The 20871-nt window shown below is 33.3% G+C and overlaps 1 protein-coding gene across 1 annotated transcript; it reads left to right on the forward strand.

Moving 5' to 3' along the window:
- The first annotated feature begins 2916 nt into the window (after nt 1–2916).
- Nucleotides 2917–10769, forward strand: LOC143615415 (uncharacterized). Its single transcript, XM_077088540.1, has 20 exons — nt 2917–3055; nt 3403–3463; nt 4743–4779; nt 4892–5022; nt 5112–5243; nt 5333–5443; nt 5531–5641; nt 5725–5803; nt 5912–6045; nt 6167–6306; nt 6454–6504; nt 6579–6661; nt 6739–6793; nt 6886–6994; nt 7128–7572; nt 7668–7881; nt 8630–8700; nt 8995–9163; nt 9363–9492; nt 10069–10769. Exons 1-20 carry the CDS (start codon nt 2969–2971, stop codon nt 10632–10634), a joined length of 2916 nt encoding a protein of 971 aa, XP_076944655.1. The 5' UTR covers nt 2917–2968; the 3' UTR covers nt 10635–10769.
- The last annotated feature ends 10102 nt before the right edge of the window (nt 10770–20871 follow it).

The following is a 20871-nucleotide window of genomic DNA, read 5'->3' on the forward strand; positions in this document are numbered from 1 at the left end:
TTAGAAAATTGGAAATTGGTCATACCCGGGTTGAGTTCGAGTCTGGGTATTTTCTCGAAAAATCATATCCTATTCATTAGATTCATGTCAGGTGTAGAAACGGGTATTCAAAAAGCAGGTATTTGAATACCCTATGTCCGAGTATTGAAAAAACCCTATTTTCATGTGTGTGTTTTTTTGGTATAATTTGGGTTTTTTTAAATGGTTGCACTTTTTCTTTTTTGGTATTTTTCAAGTAATTTCGGGTGTAGATCGAATATTTTAAAAACCCAGTTTTGGGTATTGGGAAAACCCGTTTCAGTTCGGGTATGGAACCGGTTCTGATTTTCGGATATTACCGAGTAAAAATCGGGTCCAGTTCCGAGTATCGTTTTGGTATTGAAATGTATATCCTATACATACCCCACATATTGGGTCGGGTACAGGTGTAAAAAATCCTGCTTCGATTTTTTTTCCAAGTTCTGGTTTCTTATGCACCTATACCTTTAGTAATATAATCAAGTACCACACATAGCGTGTGTCGCCCTGATGGTGAATCAAGTAAAAAATAAATTCGTCAGTGCCGAAACACAACAAATTGACATATTTAAAAATAAAAACCACGTGTTGCGGTGGTTCACGGACACTAAGGTGGTGTTTTTTTTTGTCTGAAGATCTTTATGGCCTCTGCGCCGCGCAGACCTTTAGGTTCGCAAACTATTTGTTTTTTCTAAAGACAGTTCATTAAAAAACATCTTCGCGCCCTTTTATCACATAAGACATGGGCATTCCTCTTTTCAAGTCTTATGTATCTTCTATATCATTCAAAATCCTAGCCTTCCTTTCATTCTACCATCTCCTCCCCTACCATCTCCTCCACAGCCGGCGCTGCACCACCGGCGACCTCCACTGCCGACCGCCACTACTCCTCCACCAACCCCAGCCAATCGCCGCTGCCTTTTTCCCAACATCACCGCCACCGCACACTGCTCCGCCACCTCTAGCCTAGGGATGGCAGTGAAACCCGAACCCGATGGGAAAACCCCGATACCTGACATAATTGGGACGGGTCTTACCCGTCCCATTAGGGTTTGGGACGGGTATGGGATTAGTTTTTAAATTTTTCGCGGGTTTGGGACGGGTCTGGGATTTATAATATACCCAATTACCCGACCCGATTACCCGATAATATGGACCTATTTACCCGATTATGTACCCGAAGTACCCAATAACTATATATCTATATACATATATATATAATATACGTACATATATATATACACATATGTATACATATGTAAATATAAAAATTAATATTTCTAATTTGTGTTAACTGTTGTATTAATTTTTTTACATTATAGTAATGTTCAAGATTATTAAAAGGATTTTGTGTGTTTATATCAATAAGCAATCAATTAAAAAAAACATATTGACCAATTGCATATTGTCAAAACCTGACGGGTATATCCGATGGGTATTTTTAATAAACTAACGGGTATACCCGAAACCCGTGGGTATACCTGAGACCGGATGGGTAATTACCCGATAAATACCCAACGGGTCTGGGACATGGTTTTATAAACGGGTCTGGGTCTGGAAATATCTAAACCCGTCCCAGACCCGACCCATTGCCATCCCTACTCTAGCCGTAGCTGCCACTCCACCACCGTCTACCATCTACCTTGTCATGTTTATTTCTTCAAGATTTGATAGTCTATTCACCATACTTGTAATTATTCTATTATTACTAGTTAATTTGTTGTTGAATAAAGATTGTAGAAGGTTTAGATTTATGAATGTGTTGTTTGATTTTTTGTTAAATTGTACAATTATTACTAGTTTGTTGTTGAATAAAATTTGTAGAAGGTTTATGAATGTGTTGTTTGATTTTTGTTTTAAAAAATCGGTTTATTTAATTTTTTTGTTTATTATAGCAGTGTGCAGACGTTAAAAAACAAACAGTCTTCTTGTTGCAGACTGCAGAGATTTGGTCCACCTATTCTGCTGCAAATGTTTGCAGATATGGTCAGCAGACTACAGGCATTTTACCTCTAAAAAACAAACAACACCTAATTCGATCTCGGTTTGTTGCACTGAAAGAAAAAAAATCAAGCAATGAAACTCGTTAATTATTTACTGTGGATACATATAGATACTTTTCTCTAGTGGTAGGACTGTTACTGGCTTGATGGTCTAGTCCGTATACAAGTCGAATGCGTATGTTGACATTGTGCATCAATTTTCAAACCTACTTAATTTATAGTTATAGATACCGTTTGTATATAAATTAAATAGAAATACTTAATTGTAAAATTTGTAACAACAATATATAACTACAGGAAAGCAATAAAATGTCGTCCATGGCCAATATGATGTAGACCCGATTTGTACCCGTTAATACCTGAAAATCAGAACTGGTTCCATACCTGGAACCGATTTTTTCCAATACCCGAGAGCGGGTATTTCAAATACCCGATTTGGTATCCAAAATTACCCGAAAATTACTTGAAAAATACACAAAAATACCCCAAAAAGTGCAACATTTTAAAAAACCAAATATATATCCGAAAAATACTAGGAAAAAACCCAAATATAGGGTTTTTTCAACACCAAGAAACATGGTATTAAAATACCCGACCCGAACCCTATGCATAAAGTATGGCTTTTACTAGAGACAATACTCGGACCCAACCCTGACCCGGATATTACCAATACACAATTTTTCAATACCCGAACCAGGTTCCATACCCAAAACCAGGTATTGAAAAAACCCGATTTGTGCACCTGATAATTAGTTATTGGGCTAAGCAATTGGGCTTAATTATTTTTATCAAAGCAAACGTGGGCTTCAGCCCACATGTATCCATCCAATCCAAATCCCTCTGTTCTTCAATTAACCAAAACCACCAAAACCTCAAAACCCTAATTCTCAATTCAATTCAACACCTTCAATTTTCAGCTTCAATTTCATAATAATAATCACAAATCAATGGTGAAGAATAAGAACGGTGAAAGCCAGTACAGTCTGGCCTCTGTCTACGTCACCAATTTGCCCTACACTTTCTCTAATTCTCAGGTAATCTATTATTATTATTATTATTATTATTATTATTATTATTGTTAGTATGTATTACGTTTATGTATCTGTGTGAACATGATTATTATTAAACTGTAAGTAAATTTATTTGACTTAATTTTTCATGCTCATGTATTATTATTATTGTTATTATTATTATTATTATGCATTACGTGTATGTATCTGCGTGAAAATTATTATTATTAAACTGTAAGTAAATTTATCTGACCTATTTTTTCATGTTCATGTATTATTATTATTATTATTATTATATGTATGTATCAGTGTGAAAATGATTATTATTAAAGTGTAAGTAAGTGTATTTGACTGACCTAATTATTTTGCAGTTAGAAGAAACATTCAGTGATGTCGGACCGGTTAGACGGTGTTTTATGGTTACAGAGAAAGGTAAGGTTATAGATTGAATGTGTGCATTGTATAATTTAGGGGTGCAAACGAGCCAAGCTGTTCCCGAGCTCGACTAGGCTCGTTTAACATATACAGAGCTTGAGCTCGTTAATAGTTTTTCAAGCTTGAGCTTGGCTCGTTTACTATTTTTGGATTTGTATATATATATATACTTATAGTTATTTATGTGTGTATTTTTCATTTCTAATTTTATATATAACATAATATACATTATCTAGTTATTTTTCATAACATTATATATATTAACTAATAATTATTGTATATATATAACTAAAATTATATGAATGACAAGCTCGTTTAGGCTTGCGAGCTGGCATGGGCTCGTTTAATAAAAACGAGCTTATTTTTAAGCTTGGGCTCGGGCTCGGGCTCGTTTAAGCTCGGCTCTATGGAGCTTTTTCACGAGCTGAAAGATGTTATAATATGAAGTATTACGTGTACAGCTTTCACTTGAGTTTGGTGGAGTGAGTTAGCCTGCGCTTATAGAGTTGGTTGTTAGTTATTGTTGTTATTCTTTATGTCTCTTCATCTATATATTGAGGATAGCATTGTATTGTAAACTTGACTTGATTCATTGCGATAGATTGAAATGATAATACCTGTCTATATGAAGTTACAAAGCAAACTGTGCAATTTGACTAACGAATCTTATAAGTTTGTGGTTTCAGATTAACAGCTGCATTTTCATTAGAATTTACAAGAGCTAATGCCATCTAATGTTAATTGAATCGAGAAGCGGGAAGAAATGATGGGATAGTCTTTATGGAAAAATGCACAATATGATTATTTATCCCTATAGTTACATTTAATTTTAAGTTACATTTAATTTTAACTTTTAAGTGCTGAAAAATGACGCGTAGTTTAGACTTTCCAAGAAATCTGCTAAATAATGTTGTTTGCCTATGTAAGGGCTATTTCTGTTGCTTAATAAAATTGTCATGTTTGATTTCTGGCTAGACATTGTTGAGCTAAATCATCACTTAAATAGTTTTCAGCATTGGTCAATAAATAGTTTCAGGAAGTTTGACCAAAATAGGAAACATTATGGTTAATACAAATCATTCCAACATGAAATTGTGGCAATTTTATATAATGGTTGGTAAGAATAGAGTAATATGTTTATTTAGTCTCTATCCCAGTTTTACAATACAAAAACACTAAACTAAGATATAATTTTTTTAGTATCATTTTGTTTAAAATTCGAGCCTTGTTTTTATTATTAGAAACTGAAAATTTTACATGTGTTTGTGTTTTACAGGGTCGAATGAACACCGTGGCTTTGCTATTGTTCAATTGTAAGTGTGTCAGGGCAATATTGTTCTTTTTTGTTTTGTTTACTCATATTCTTTTTCATATATCTCTAAATAGGCTACCTTTTTTACTTTTGGTTTATATTTTCATCGACAGTGCTGTGACTGATGATGCCAAGCGTGCAATTGAGCTGAAAAATGGTTCTTCAGTTGGAGGTCGCACCATTGGAGTTAAACAGGCATTGCATAGGGCCCCACGCGAACAAAGACGATCTAAAGGAAATGAAGGTTCATATAACTTTTGTTTCTATGAATACTCTTTAAAATACGATTGCTTGTTTAAACATTTGATTTTATGCATACTTTTTAAACTTCAGCGATTCCATCTGGTGATACTATTAAGGCAAAGAATGCCGATGATGATATTGCTAATGATATTAAGGATGACAAGGATGACTCATCAACACCCTTATTAAATCATAAACCAGCACAAGATACTCAAGAAAAAGGTTCCTATAATTATTCGTTTTTTGAATCAATACTTCTGGAACCTTATACTATCACTAAAGTACTAAAGTGACGCCTCTTAAATATTCAGGAAAAAGCAAGAAGCCAAAGAAAGCAGTGACCCCATTGAAGACTGAACATGTAGAGGATAATTCATCAGAACCAATAGTAAAGCAGAAACAATCTGGTTCTCAAGAAAAAGGTTTCAACATGCACACAGTTTTTATTTACTGCTACTTGAATTTTCTACTATCGCTAAAGTACTAAAGTGACTCCTCTTAAATATTAGGAAAAAGTAAGAAGCCGAAGAAAGCAGTGACCCCGTTGAAGACCGAACTTGTAGAGGGTGATTCATTAGAACCAGTAGTAAAGAATAAGCAATCTGATTCTCAAGAAAAAGGTTTCAACAATCACAGTTTTTATTTACTGCCACTAGAATCTTCCACTATCAATAAAGTGACCCCTCGTTTTATAAATATGCAGAAAAAGTTGATAAGCCGAAGAAAGCAGTAGTTCCCTTGAAGACTGAACGTGTAGAGGGGGCATCTTCAGAAAAGCAAAGGTATTTTAAAATCCTTTTATTTGATTGGATGATACACTTGTCTGTCTATGATATTTACATTTTGAAACTTTTATACTGTAAATCTTTAATTGTTAATGCTATAAACAGGGTTGCGAGGACGGTTATAATTGGTGGACTTCTTAATGATGACATGGCAGAGGCTGTTCACAGTCTTGCTAGAGAATGTGGGACCGTGTCTTCCATAACGGACCCTCTTCCAAAAGAAGAAATTAAACATCATGGTAAATACTTTATATTATACTTCAAGGGTTTATGATATTATGAGCATATAGAAGAGATATAGATGAAATTATCTTTATATAATACTTCAAGGAATCTTATTTTTTATGTTGACTTTTACAGGACTTGTTCAAGATGGATGCAGATTAGGTGCCTCATCTATAGTCTACACAAGTGTCAAATCGGCCCGGGCTTGTGTTGCAAAGGTGCACCAGAAGAATCTAAACGGAGGCACAGTGTGGGCCCGCCAGTTAGGTGGAGAAGTAAGCCTGTTTAACAATTTTACAAATTTATAAACTTTTCAAAAAGTTTTATTATAAGAAGCTCAAGTTTCTATGTGCTGAAATTTGCTTCATTATCTTATTATTAGAAACCTGTGATTCTCTAATGTTTTCTGTAACTGATACCAGGGTTCCAAGGTACAAAAGTGGAAGCTTATTATAAGGAATCTTCCTTTTAAGGTAAATTAAGTTCTAGTTATGTTGTATTAACTGTTTACAAGACGCGGGCTTTAACTTATTAAAATTACATACAGGCGAGTGTTGATGAGATAAAAGAAATGTTTTCAGCAGCAGGCCTTGTATGGGATGTATTTATTCCTAAAAAACCTGATACTGGGTACATCATTTTTTTTATATCTAGGGTTCCTTCTAGTTCATATTGTATTTGTTTAAAACCATATCGTCCTTCTTTAGGCTGGCAAAGGGATTTGCATTTGTTAAATTCACATGCAAGCAGGATGCAGAAAATGTAAGGATAATGATATGCATAAGTTGCCTATTTTTTTCCTACCCATTTTGCAATTGTTTTTAACATCTTTTTAAAACTTATTTTTTTTTCAGGCAATACAGAAATTCAATGGAAAAAACTTTGGTAAAAGGCCCATTGCTGTTGATTGGGCTGTTCCAAAGAAAATTTATACAGCTGGTTCTCAGGCTGCTTTAGAAGATGGTAACTTTGCTCTTTACAGTTTACACTTGCTTTCATTTTTAGAATATTTTGATATATTAAATTTGTTTGTTTGTTTCTTTATTAATTAATATAAATTATAAACTTTCATAATCTAAGTTCAAGGTATTTACAGGAGATAAAGAAAGTGAAGGGGATTATGAGAGTGATGATGAAGATGACCATGAAGAAATGGACAAAAACACGCAGCATTCTATTAAAGATGCTGACATGTCAGATGAGTCTGACGACACTGATTTGGTCAAAGAAGAAGCCAATTTTGATGAAGAAGCAGATGTTGCTAGAAAAGTTTTAAACAGCTTCCTTTCTTCGAATGAAAACGCCGCGTCTGCCAATCAGAGTGATGAAACCGTGGATGTAAACAAAACTTCGACCAAAACTGAAACATTGACCAAATCCGAAAAGTCAAATGTTAGACCAGTTGAGACAGAAGAAGAGGTGGCGAGAACACTTTTTATCTCCAATCTTCCTTTTGATATTACTAACGATGAAGTAAGACAACGGTTCATAGGATTTGGTGAAATCCAGTCGTTTTTTCTCGTTCGACATGAAATCACCAAGTAATACTACCTGTCTAGATTAATAATTTATCTATTTTTGATTGTGCTTACTATTTATTATAATTAATTAATAAAAATGTTGTAATTATTTGTAGGAGGCCAAGGGGAACTGGATTTCTTAAATTTAAAACGATTGAAGGTGCTGATGCTGCATTTAAAGCGGCAACTACAGTAGCTGGTTTGGGGATTTTTCTCAAAGGCAGGCTGTTAAAAGTTTTGAGGGCTTTAGATAGAAAAACAGCTCAGAATAAAGAGGCAGAAAAGAAAATAAAGGAAGAAGTTGATCACCGCAACCTCTATTTAGCTAAGGTTGGTTATAATTATTTTTATCTGTTTCATAGAGGGACAAAATGGTCAGAACGGGTGATGGGCAATATTTTCAGACCCGGACTGCACATCGACCTGGACGCGTTACCGGATCACAGGTCGGACCGTGACCCGGATGATGTCATAACTAATATGTATATAAAATAATAATATAATTACACTTTACCTCCTAATTCTAAGTAATAAAATCAAACTGAAGTATTGATACTAAGGCAAGAAAAACTTGGAAAACACAAGAAAATAAAACTATTAAACTAATAACGGGTAAACTGATGGTGGTGAACGTGGGATTTTAGTTTTATGCTTGCATGACTTTCCTTTTAAGCCTCCATACCTGTTTTCAAATGACATTTGAATCGCAAACCCACGGGAATCATCATTAATAATGCCTGGTTGGTTGGCATTTGGGATTTTCTTTAACCCTTCAAGCCGGTCTTTTGTCTTAGTTCGAATCCTGACTTGCACATCGTTTTTGATTTAATAGAAAAAGAGGTTTTACTGGTTCGCCCGCCGGTTCACCGGTTCCGGTCGGACCATAAACCGCTACACCAATTAGAAAACGGGTATATGATGTGAACCGGACCGGAATTCTCGACTGGTCCCAGTCGGACCGGTCGAACCGGCTGGTCCGGTCCGGGTTTCAAAACATTGGTGATGGGTGGGACTTTGGTGACTCGTTTGACCACTGTTAACTCGGGACTGTCAAATGATGCTATTTTTGCTTTATCAGGAAGGTTTAATTCTTGAGGGTACTCCAGCTGCTGAAGGAGTTTCAGAGAGTGACATGTCAAAACGTCGATCGTAAGTGTATAAAATAATCAGTTTGGTTAAACAAGTTTTGCAACTTGAAGTTGCAACTTTGGTTTTGGTTCTCTAGGTCTAATAATAGCTTCATACCAATTGAGATGAAACTAAATATTTATAAGTGAACTAAAATTTATCTTTTTTTTTTAACCTAATTTTAAGACTTTTATCTTCGTTTCACAATGTGCGTCTTTTTTTTTTCTTCAAAAAGTAGTCTTTTTATTGTCATTTCATTTTTGCTTTTGATTATTAGTATTTACATAATTATATCTTTTTTTTTTGAATTTGCAGGTTGGAACAAAAGAAGGCGACTAAACTTAAATCTCCAAATTTTCATGTCTCAAAGACAAGACTTATTATATACAATGTACCAAAGTCAATGACCGATAAACAGCTTAAAAAACTTTGCTTGGATGCGGTTACATCTCGTGCTACAAAACAAAAGCCTATGATCCGTCAGGTAACCTATTTGACCTGTTTTTATTTATTATTTATTATTATTATTATCATTTTTAATCTAAATATGTTTTATATCAACTGTGTGAGATAAAAATAACTAAAATTGACCAATTTACAACCTAATGGGTCAAAATTGTCATTTATAAGTTTCGTAGCTTCTATACATTGCTTTTTCTTATATTAGTAATTGCTTTGTGTAGATCAAGTTATTGAAAGATTCTGTCAAAGGAAAAGAACTTTCAAAGAATCATTCCCGTGGGGTTGCTTTTATTGAGTTTTCAGAACATCAACACGCACTTGTTGCTCTCAGGGTTCTTAATAATAATCCTGGTATGTTTTTGTTTTAACAGATTGCCAATTGAGGCGGGAAAATGGGTGGGTTGACTTAAGTTGGCTTTTTGGGCTCGGGTCAAAATTGTCTTACGTCATGATCAGGTTGCGTGACACAAAGTAACTTTTTATAAAAAAAATAGTGTCAATATAACTGCGAACGATATAATTTCAATCATAACCTTATTTTTTGATTTAAGTGATTTAACAAGTTTCATGAAATTTAAAATATAAACCATTTATACGGTTCAAAATAGGTTCGGTCCAAAATGGCTAATTTTTGGGTTGAACCCGAAAAACCTTTTTGATAAATAATTGGTGTGTCAATAAGATTATTAGAAGTTATATTAGTTTATGCAATTAAAAATTTTTTGACATGTTTTTTTTATATATAATAATTAGAAGTTATATTGATAAATTTTTGATCTTATATGTCAAGAGATAAATCATAGCCCGGGTTGAAATTGCGTCCTGTAATGTTGACCCTGTACGGTGGTCAATCATATAGTCTAGCATTGTTATCTTAATAATCTTCATTAATTATTTTTTTTTTCAAACGTTTTTTATGGAACATAGAAACTTTCATTCCCGAGCATCGTCCAATTGTGGAATTCGCTCTTGACAACGTCCAAAAATTGAAGCAACGTAACGAGAAAATCGAATCTCAACAGAAAGGATTTGGTAACAACGATGGTAACAATGACGAAAACACAGAGAATAAAACCAATTTTCACAGACCCATTGACCGGTCAAACAACTCGTCAAGAAAACGCAAAACCCCAGAAAATAGGAAGGATAAGACATCAGAACCCGAAACCAAACCCACCAGAGGCTCTAAAGAACTGTTGGAGGCTCAAGAAGGAGGAAAAGAACTAAGGGCCCGTTTTGCAGCCCGCCCCGGGCCCATGAATGTAGTTGATGCACCCAATAACAAGAGGTCAAGGGATCAAATATCGTTACGTAATGGCGATATGGGCTCAAATAAAAGAAGGAAAAATAAGGACCCGTTAGGGCAAGACTCGGTGGATAAACTTGACATGCTTATCGAGCAATACAGATCCAAATTCTTGGGAAACCGAACGAACAAAAGTGAAAGTGAAAACCAAGGTTCCAAACGGCTTGGACGGTGGTTCCAGTCTTAGGCTCACAATGGCTCGGATGGTGGCTCGAGTTATAGTTTTGGTATGTTGTGTAACCTTTTAACTTAAATTTGTGCTTATTACAAGTTATTATCTCTACATGTTAGAAACTGAAGTTTGGACCGTTCAAAAAATTTTGAAAATATTCTTTCCTTCATCTTTTTTATGAACAATTTTTTGTTTAGTTTGAGCTTTTTTAAGTTCGTTCATTCGTTTAATCTAAGAGAGCTCGAGCTTTGGCTCGTTTATTATTTATTATATATTATGCACGTATAATGTATATATATGTGTGAACCCTCGGGTGGGCAAAAGTGAAATTGCACTAATTTTGTCGTTAATTTACTAATCTCGTGAAAATAACGTTAAAAGTGGCGGAAGGTTAATCAGGCATCATGTGGTGGCGCTGATAGCCGAAAGACAACGGTACACGCACCAATCGGCAGGTGTCCCGGTGGTTGAATGTTATGTGCCTTATGTCCACGGCTTGGTGCAAAACTACTATTGAGCCGGGGGTCTCACCGGAAGCAGTCTCTCTATTCCTACGTGGTAGAGGTAAGGCTGTCTACATCTTACCCTCCTCAGACCCTACCATAGCTTTGCTATTGGTGGGATTTACTGAGTACGATGATGATGATATTATGCGGTATGTATACATTATATGATAATGTATATTAAAAGTTAAAGTTTTGAAAACCATCATCATCATCGTACTCAGTATATCCCACCAATAGCAATGCTATGGTAGGGTCTGAGGAGGGTAAGATGTAGACAGCCTTACCTCTACCCCATAGGGATAGAGAGGCTGCTTCCGATGAGACCCCCGGCTCGATAGTATTTTTGCATCAAGCCTTGGACATAAGGCACATAGCACTCAAATCATCGGGACACCGGCTGATTGGTGCATGTGCCCTTGTCTTTCGGCTATCAACGCCACCACATGATGCCTGATTAACCTTCCCCCACTTTTAACGTTATTTTCACGAGATTAGTAAAATAACGTCAAAATTAGTGCAATTTTACTTTTGCCCACCCGAGAGTTCACACATATATACATTATATGCGTGCACCGCCAGCAGGGTATAGTTTTGAAAACCATGCACCAGTTATTTAACATTCACTAGTTCCATGTGGGAAGCTTGGTGCTTGTTTAACTTTGTTAATTTTCCTTGTAATTTACCTTCCGGCTTGTTCTTTATTCTTGTCTTACATTTGTATTATGTGGGCTTCTTGCGGCTTGCAAACGGTCTTTTCTTTTTTTTGAAGCTTGCCTTTCAAAAATAAATAAATAAATAAATAACATATGACACTAACCACACAACTTTAATATACCTTTAAAGTTCTATTATTTACATAATTAATTCTACATCTTTTTAATATGATAACATTTAAGTTGCATTAAGTTACACAAACAACCATATTATTGAATTATATGAACCGATACCATAACAAAATGAACCCATACCAATTGAGTCTTTTTCGGGTTTAAGGCACCTAGTTTACATTCATCAATACCAATTGGATAATTTTTTAGATAATAAATCTAGTCAAGTTAGGTTTTGTGAAGTTCGGGCTCGAATATGTGTTTAAGCTTCAATCTATACTCGAATTTGGCCATGGTTCAAATTTGAGTTTTCAACGAGCAATCTCGACTAACTTACGAGCGGTGTAACTCATTAGACCTACAATATACACAATTGAACCACCATTTACTAAACTATTATTCTTGTGCAAGAAAAAGTGAAACATTGATAGAGTCTTCCATTGAGCTTTGATGTATATAGATTTGGACCATTTGGTTGGACTAGGGTTTTAAATAGCATCAATGGTGGGCCCCACCCTAAGTGAAATGTGTAAGTTACAAGTCTTTAATGCATAGGTGGCCTTGGTGGATTGAGTTTGAAATTGAAGCCATGATTTTGACATTTTATGTGCATCCATGTGCCATGCCATGCAAGGTATTGCTTAAGTTACACTAAATGTGATGGTGGTAGAATATTGATTAATATGTTAATTTTTTTTATAAGTGTAGAGTTGTTGCTAACATATTTACAAAAATGCCCTTTTTAAAAGTGTATTTAATAGTTATTTATGTATTTTCTAAATGTTTTGATTTAATTCATTACTTTTTTACAATGAAAGAGAAAACATTTTTTTTAATTGCAAAACCGAGTCTTTCATAAACTACATTGATAGATCTTTTAGTCATAAAATTACTATGATCCACTGGACTCGGGTAAGTAGTTTCACAACCTCAGGCACGAGGAAACCAAAAGTATCAAATGCAAATAGTATGAACTATGAACACGTGTTGGTTGTCAAGAAACACTTTCTTGTGCTTAGTCACTTTGCATGAAACAACTTTTAAACATGTCTGACAGATCTTTCAGATCCACACACACATACGTGTTTCCCTCTCATCCATCCAAAGACCAAATGCCAGCTAGTCTGAGTGTGGATCATTCTACTGGTGAGTTGGTCAAGAAATTCATAGGTATTTATTTTTCAACAAAAATCCTGGCGCATTTGTTGAAAAATCCAACACTATCTACCAATCCTGGCGCATTTCTCTTTAGGCTCATCATATTTGGTTAATAATAATATTGGTATCATTAGTGTTGGATTCATGAATGGTAATAAAATGATAGTTACAATAGAGCCTATGCCAAAGTTTCAATTAATTCCTGCTAATATCTACGCAAGGAAATTAAATAAAACCAAATGAAACCAACTTTGTTCGACTATTTTTTTTATTAATACTTGAAACTGTCGTTGAAAAGGTCATTGATGTTAAAAATGTTGTACTGCGACAAGCAAGGGAGTTCATAAACCATAGAAACCGAATGAGCACCAAAATATAAATAAATCAATTGGTTTTAGAGTAACGGTTTAGCCGATGGTTTAAGTTGTGGAACTAACCATGTAACCAAAGTTCAAATTGACCGGGTTTACATATAGCAAACTAACAAAAGCTAGAACTAACAATATGATTAGTTAATAAAAGTATCTTGAATAAAAATCGACCTAATCGTCATACCTAACCATTTTTGGACTATTTAGCTAGTACGACCGATCCAACCAACCGCTCAACCCAACCATTTGGTTTGTTATTGTCTGAAACAGTATTTACTAGCTCAGCCTAAGTGTTCGGTTAAAAACTGTCAAAGTAGAACGTAAAATTCTCTTAACAGTATGTATTTTATTTTGCCTAATAAACAGTAACTTTTTTTAAAGATACAACTTTAACCATAAAAGAAAATTGTTTCTTTATTTTTCCAATATCATCTCAAAAATTTGATAAACTACAGTTTTTTTTATTTCCCCTTAACATTACTGTAATACAAGTAATATGTTAGTATTGAAGTGTAGAACTTATTTAATTGTCAACGAGCTGGTGGTAGAGTGATAAGGGAGATACCCAGTGTTTCATGTGACTCATGTTCGAATCCTGCTCTATCATTAGTTTCGGCGGCACCGATTATGGGAGAGTAGGCGAGTAGGTGTGTTTTACTAGTTGAATTCTTAAACTGAACAGATTTATCTCACTGCATTGTTGTGCCTTTGGGCGGGTGTTCACGAGTGTTGGTCTTAGATCAGGGTTTTTATCAAATTAAAAGACGAGTATATCCTGATATAATAAATTTAGCTGGTAGTTCATTTGAAGGTTTCGTGGGTCATAGACGAAGGAAAAAGACCTTATATTAATGAATAATAATTGAAAGAGAGATGAGATGTGGAAGCCAGGTATGCTAATTGATACAGCCACATGTTCTTGCTTTTGTCATTTCATGCATTTAAATCATTAACAATTGCATCATTTTCGGTTTGCTTTATTCCTTTAATAGACTTTCCTTCTTATCAAACACCACCGACTCTTTTATCATTTGGTACATTTTTATATTTTTGGTTTATAATTATTTTAAAATTTGTGTCACTTGAATATTGAATAATTTGGTTAAACTTAAAAACTCTAATATATCATATGTTTTACATAAATCTCGGGGTGTTGTTTTACCCGAAACCCGAATACCAAACCAGATCCGAAGTAACCCGAACCCGATTGAGATGGAATCCGAACAATCTAAAGCCAATTAATATAGGACTCGGAACCCAAAACCCGAAGGTAGCATTTAGTACGGTAATTGGGTTTAAAAGTTTAATCGAGCTAACCCAGTTAACCCGAATTTACATTAAAAAATGTCAGTTATACATACATTAACAATAAAGAAGTCTAGTTTTCTTTCCATATGTTTAGACTGACGATTTGAAGCTTTCTTTTTAGTTTGAAAAAATATCCGTTTGAATACATGTGGTTTGATCGTTCATATCTATTTTTATACGATTTTGAAACCTTTAACGCTTTGAATACAAATATATTTTAACTATACCAATTTGTATACAACTTCCAAACGGAGTTAAACAAATCTGTTACTTTCGTCAATTTCAATTAAAAAAATTAATCCTTGCCTTCTTTAAACCCTAACACCCCTCTTTGTTCATACGTCTCCCCCAAATACTTCATTTAAACCTTAACTCCGTCTTCCCCAAATTCAACGATGGTAATTTGCAATTGTGTTCTCTAGTAGCAGAAATTGTCTCGGGGCTTCTGAATTCGATTAAGAATCACGAAGAAATGGTCCGGAAACGAGATATGGAGAACAAGAGATTGAAACATGTTCTATTTAGTAGTCTGGTTTTCTTTATAATATATTATCTTGCCAATTAACATGAAAATTGGGTAATCGTTTATAAAGGTCAATTTGTAGATTTGTTAAATGTATCTGGATGATTTTACAAGTTATGAAATGAAAGTTTGCATTTAGTTTTGTTTATGATATGCTCGATTGGATCATTTTTGGCTTTATGGATATAGACAAGTATTATGAATGTTCATTTTTTTTTATCTTCTAGTGTCATTAAAGGATTTTTAATTTTTCTTGAACGGGCCATTAAAGGATTAATCTGCATTATATCATTTACCAGATCATTACAGGGGGTTAATTTTTAATTGAAAATGACTAAAGTACCCCTGACGTATTTGGGGTTTAACAGATCTGTTTAACTCCATTTAGAAGTTGTATACAAATCGATATGATTAAAATATATTTGTATTCAAAGCGTTAAAGGTTTCGAAATGGTATACAAATAGATGGAACGATCAAACCACAGGTATTCAACGGAAATTTTTTCTTTTAGTTTATATGATTTAAGTCTCAATCGTCCATAGAAACCCGAATATTGATTAACCCAACCATAATAAACCCTAAACCAAGTAACCAAAACCGATTAACCCACATTTCATTTAGGTCGGTAAATTGGTATGATTTCTTAACATAAACCCATATTACTGACTCAAAAAACCCTAAACCGAATTAAAGACTCAAACAACACCCCTACTTAAATCTCAAACCCTATGAGAGGATATATTAAATACATATTAACCTTGATATTAATTAGAATCCAATAAAATGATACAAATTATTGAAACATGGGTCCTGTTGTTATGATTCATTGTCATACACGTAAGGATTTATGTTTTAAAATTATATCCCTCAACACGTTTTCTTTAGGTGAATATGGGACCTATGATAATAACATAATCCAACAAGAAAAATCTATAATCTTGTCCATAATAATAAAATTAAGATTATTTTGAAATAACAATGATTAATAAAGTATAAACTATAATCTTGTCCACAATAATAAAATTAAGATTATTTTGAAATAACCCGCGAATTACCGGTCAGACTAGTTAAACCACAAACCGCTTAATTGTTTTTACTTCGGTTCGGGTCAGGGGCGCACCTTATGAGGAGGGGGGGGGGGGGGTTCCCGCTCACTCCCATTTTTTCGCTTCGTAGGGTAAATTTTCGCAATTTTTTCTGAAAATTTTTATAGGTATGGAGCGCGATCACCCCTCTTTGATTTTCGTCACCCATTTGACTTAACGCAAGCTTTGTCGCTAGTCCGGGTTGTAAATGCTAGTAGCATAAAAATATTTCTTTAAAAATATATGAAAAATTAAGGGTATTGTAGAAGAAGATATAGAAAAGGATAATATAGATGAATGACCCTAAAAAAGCCCCTTTAGTGCCCATGCTCTTTGAAGTATTAACCACTTCTTGGACACAACATTATGACTAGTCTCAATTTTGCTTCCATTTTCATTTTTGCCATACTTTTATGTCATCTTGTCCAAAAATCTTCATATTAAAATTAACATTTTTTCTACTAAAAACAATAGTAATGGATACGCGAATAAATTTTGTGTATCAACTTTATTCATGAATAATACAGAAAAAATAGCAGAAGCTTTAATAAATTCATAAAAAAATAGACGGTCGATAAAAGTTTACTTATAAATAATCAAATCAAATCAAATCAGGCTTGTACATTATAAACTTATGATGATACTAGTAAGTAATAACCTAAATGAAATGAATTTGATATTTCGTATGAATATACTAACAATAGTTATTTAATTTTTTATTGTCAAGAGATAATCTAGATATGTGTTAAGAGTCATGATTCTTGAATGCCCAAAACAAAAAATTTCAACAGCAGTATTTTTTTATTCTACACCTGTACTGTGACTAATAAATACTAGCAATTTTAAAACACACACATACATGCATATAATATATAAGGATATTGATTTTAATGATCCGAACTTTGGGCTATTGTTAATTTCAACTTATGAAATTCAATAGGTTAATCCTAACTTTCATTATATTGGCCTCCATCAAGCCTTTTTCTAACGGAGACTAACCTGGTTAAATTTAGGAAAAAAAAAGCCATTTCTCCAAATTTAGGGGGACAATGAAAACGGTAATTAAACTTCAAAACCCACCACCATCTCCGCCGCCACCGCCACAATTGTCCCGCCGCCGCCGCCACCACCACTTTGCAGACCACCTGTATGCAGATAGGTTTATGAAAGGATAGTCTGAAAATTTATATTACTAATTAATATATAATGGTGGCGGCGGCGGCAGTGGCAGCGTGGCGGGACGATGGAGGTAGCAATAGCGATGGTGGGTTTTGAAGTTTAATTACCTTTTCATTTGCCCCCGCAAACTTTGAGAAATGACATTTTTTGCCCTATAACTAACTGGATTAGTCTCTGTAAGAAAACTGCTCAATGAAGACTAATATGGTGAAAGTTGGGATTAACCTAGGAAATTTTTAAATTGGGAGTAATATCGACCCATGGGCCAAAATTCAGATTATTAAAATCCAATATCCCAATAATACATATATATATATATATACATATATATATATATCGGGTTAGATTAAAATAAAAACCTACTTGAGTTGTGAAAACTCTAGAAACTCATTCTCAACCACATGTTTTTAATTAAAGATTAAATCTTGTGGTCCACAATTAAAGTTAATAAAAAATGTTAACATAAATATAATTTTTTCTCTCTCCTAAAAACATATAAAAAAGTTAGTAAAAAAATGTTAAAAAATAGCAAAACAGTTTTTTTTTAATGTTTCGATGTTTATATTAAATGTTACAACATATATTACATATAACAAAAAAAAAAAAAACGATGTTACATAGGATTTTCACAACTCAAATAGATTTTCATTCTATACTTTTCATATATATATATTATCCAACATAACAGTGGACAAGTTATTGGTATTCAGTATTCACTAGTGTTTTTTATTCATGTCACATGATTCACATAACATTTATTATGAGACAAAGGTACAAACAAATTGACTACAAGTACACACTTTACCATGTGTCATGTGTGCAGGATTTGGGCATCTTCTTTGTAGTTTAATTTTTGTTATCCACCAAAATGTTAAGAAATAAGACATATTTTTGTATTGGAGATATTTATAAGGAAATAAAAAGGGATGTTTATTGCACAATCAATTTTTAAGTAAATAGACCAGTATAGTTAAACACTTACACTGTATTCTTGAGTTTTTTATTTAAGGGTTTAAAAAAGAAAAGATAAGAAATTTTTTTTGTTTCATTCTTGAGTTTTTTTATTAAAAGAAAAGTTAGGTTTTTTTTCCTCCAAAACTTTCTTGCCAATATGGCCGGATTATTTGGAAAAGTTTATATATTACTAATTTACCCATCTTTTCCTTCCTATCTAACTCAATAATGAGGGTATAATTATAAAGTTACAATTTTTTTTCCTATATTTTCCTTTCTATCTAACTCAAGAATGTAATTAACACTTTCTTTTCTTTTATTTTAACTCGAGAATGTATTTTAAGTATATAATTTCTTTTCCTTTATTTCCTTATCCAATCTTATCATTTCTTTTTCTTGTATTTTAAACCCGAGAATGCAATGCTAGTATTATATATAAGAGCAACTACAACGTAGAGATCGCCCACTAATGTCTGGATGAGGGGAAGGCAATGAACGATGATGCGATGGATCACATTGACGTGGAGCAGGTTTATGGGTGTGATGTCCGGATCTGCAAACCTTGTTCAGATGAAGAGGTGGACCCTCCCTCTCACAAACATAGTGCACGAGTGTGTGCACACAATGTGTGTGTGGGTTTGTGTATGTATGTTGTGGAATTTGCGATCTTTTGATTAGGATAAACAGTAAGTACACTATATGTTATGGTCATTGGATACTTTTTAGTAGTAATATATTCTTGGCAACAAACGTGAAAACTGAAAGTATCATTAGTTATCTTGGCTGTATAAATTAATATCGACCAATTTGATTATTAAAAATTCAACTTTTCTTAAAAATGTCATGTTCTTAAAAGAATTTTATTTCCCTTAAAAAATTAAATCAAATAAAGAGTAGGAAGGACCATATATATTTCCATAAGTTTCACTATCATATAATAAAAACTTATGTAATACACACTTAAAATTTGCTTAATTAATTTAAGAGAAATATCCCTAATAAATCATATGATAAAACAGTTATAATACAACATTATATTTTAATTTCTCTTAAAATAAAAGGGAATTTCTTGTTAAAAAAACTTTAAAAAAAAAAACACATACAAAGGAAACAAAAGCATCCCATGTAGGTGGCCCTTAATTTTATTTTGTTTACAGTTGTCATTGCTTTTTTCAATATAGTTGTTATTAAAGCTTATGTTTTTAATGTACGAATAATTATGTGGGGTTGGCAGAAAATATGAACTAATTTACATACCCAAGAAAATTTTGGGTGACCATTTTGATGATTAGGTGTTTGTGGTTTGGTTATTGGTTAAAAATTAAAATTATTGTTATTTATATTGTTTGTGACCAGGCCTGACTCTTACCATTTCGGGCACGTTTGAAAATTTAAAAAATATAATATATAAAAAATTTATATTTATTTAAGGATCTAAGTTTATATAAAGGTCTATCAAAGTCCAAATATAAAGATAATAATGTATTTAAACCTTTCTAAATTCTAGCATGTTAATGATAAATTGAGCCCTCATCATCGTCGATCTTTTGAATTTTTTTTATAAGACTCATTTTTAATACTCGTTTTATACACTCGAAAGCTCTTAGAGGGGCATGAGTGTGATTTAATGTTGGAAAAATGATTTGCATTTTAAATATAATGAATAAAAATATTTTTAACAAAAAGTAAAGATGCATCACAATAAAAGAAAAGGTTCAAAGAAAATATATACCACACGTCAAATATTGAGGGACTCATACATACTTTTTAAACATATGATTAGACATGTATATTATTACACTTTTTAATTTTTATTATGTTTTTTTAGACAGTTGATTCATATAGAAGTTTAAAATCATGTGCTTGATTAACATGTTGTTTTATGGTCATGTCATTAGGTTTTACCATTCATATGGTTTATTATCACTAAAAAAAGTTTACCTAGAACTAAAGGACATATTTATAACGTTGCAATATTGATGATATAATCATTTATTGAGTTGGGTCCCACTACGCCTCCACGAGAGTGCCCGTAACCATGGCCGGCTTGCATAGGACGGCAAGATGGTCGACGACCGTCAGTCCGATCATCTCGTTAGGCTTGAATTTTTCATTTTTTTATGAAAAAATTTGTAATTTTAATGTTTAAATTCAATTACTCAACTCACTTAAGTCTATTTTTATAAACAATTTTTTTTACGCAATCAACATTGAAACCAAATAAGTCCCTTTAAAAATTTAACTGTTTAAACAAAAAAAAAACCTTTTACTTAAGGCAGAGAAATTTTTAACTTCGGCCCCAAAAAATTTAGCGATTCTCAGACACGACATTCCTTAATT

The sequence above is a fragment of the Bidens hawaiensis genome, unplaced genomic scaffold (genome assembly GCF_021521415.1).
Source record: "Bidens hawaiensis isolate Kalapana, Puna unplaced genomic scaffold, B.hawaiensis_p1.1 tig00042887_1, whole genome shotgun sequence".
In the NCBI taxonomy this organism is placed as follows: Eukaryota; Viridiplantae; Streptophyta; class Magnoliopsida; order Asterales; family Asteraceae; genus Bidens; species Bidens hawaiensis.

What these genes read in the sequence shown, in the direction of transcription:
- LOC143615415 (XM_077088540.1), top strand. Translation starts at nt 2,969, where the DNA reads ATGGTGAAGAATAAGAACGGTGAAAGCCAGTACAGTCTGGCCTCTGTC. An exon ending in GCAAGCAGGATGCAGAAAAT is followed by an intron (nt 6,794 to 6,885) that starts GTAAGGATAATG and finishes TTTTTTTTTCAG; the next exon opens with GCAATACAGAAATTCAATGG. An exon ending in GACATGTCAAAACGTCGATC is followed by an intron (nt 8,701 to 8,994) that starts GTAAGTGTATAA and finishes TTGAATTTGCAG; the next exon opens with GTTGGAACAAAAGAAGGCGA.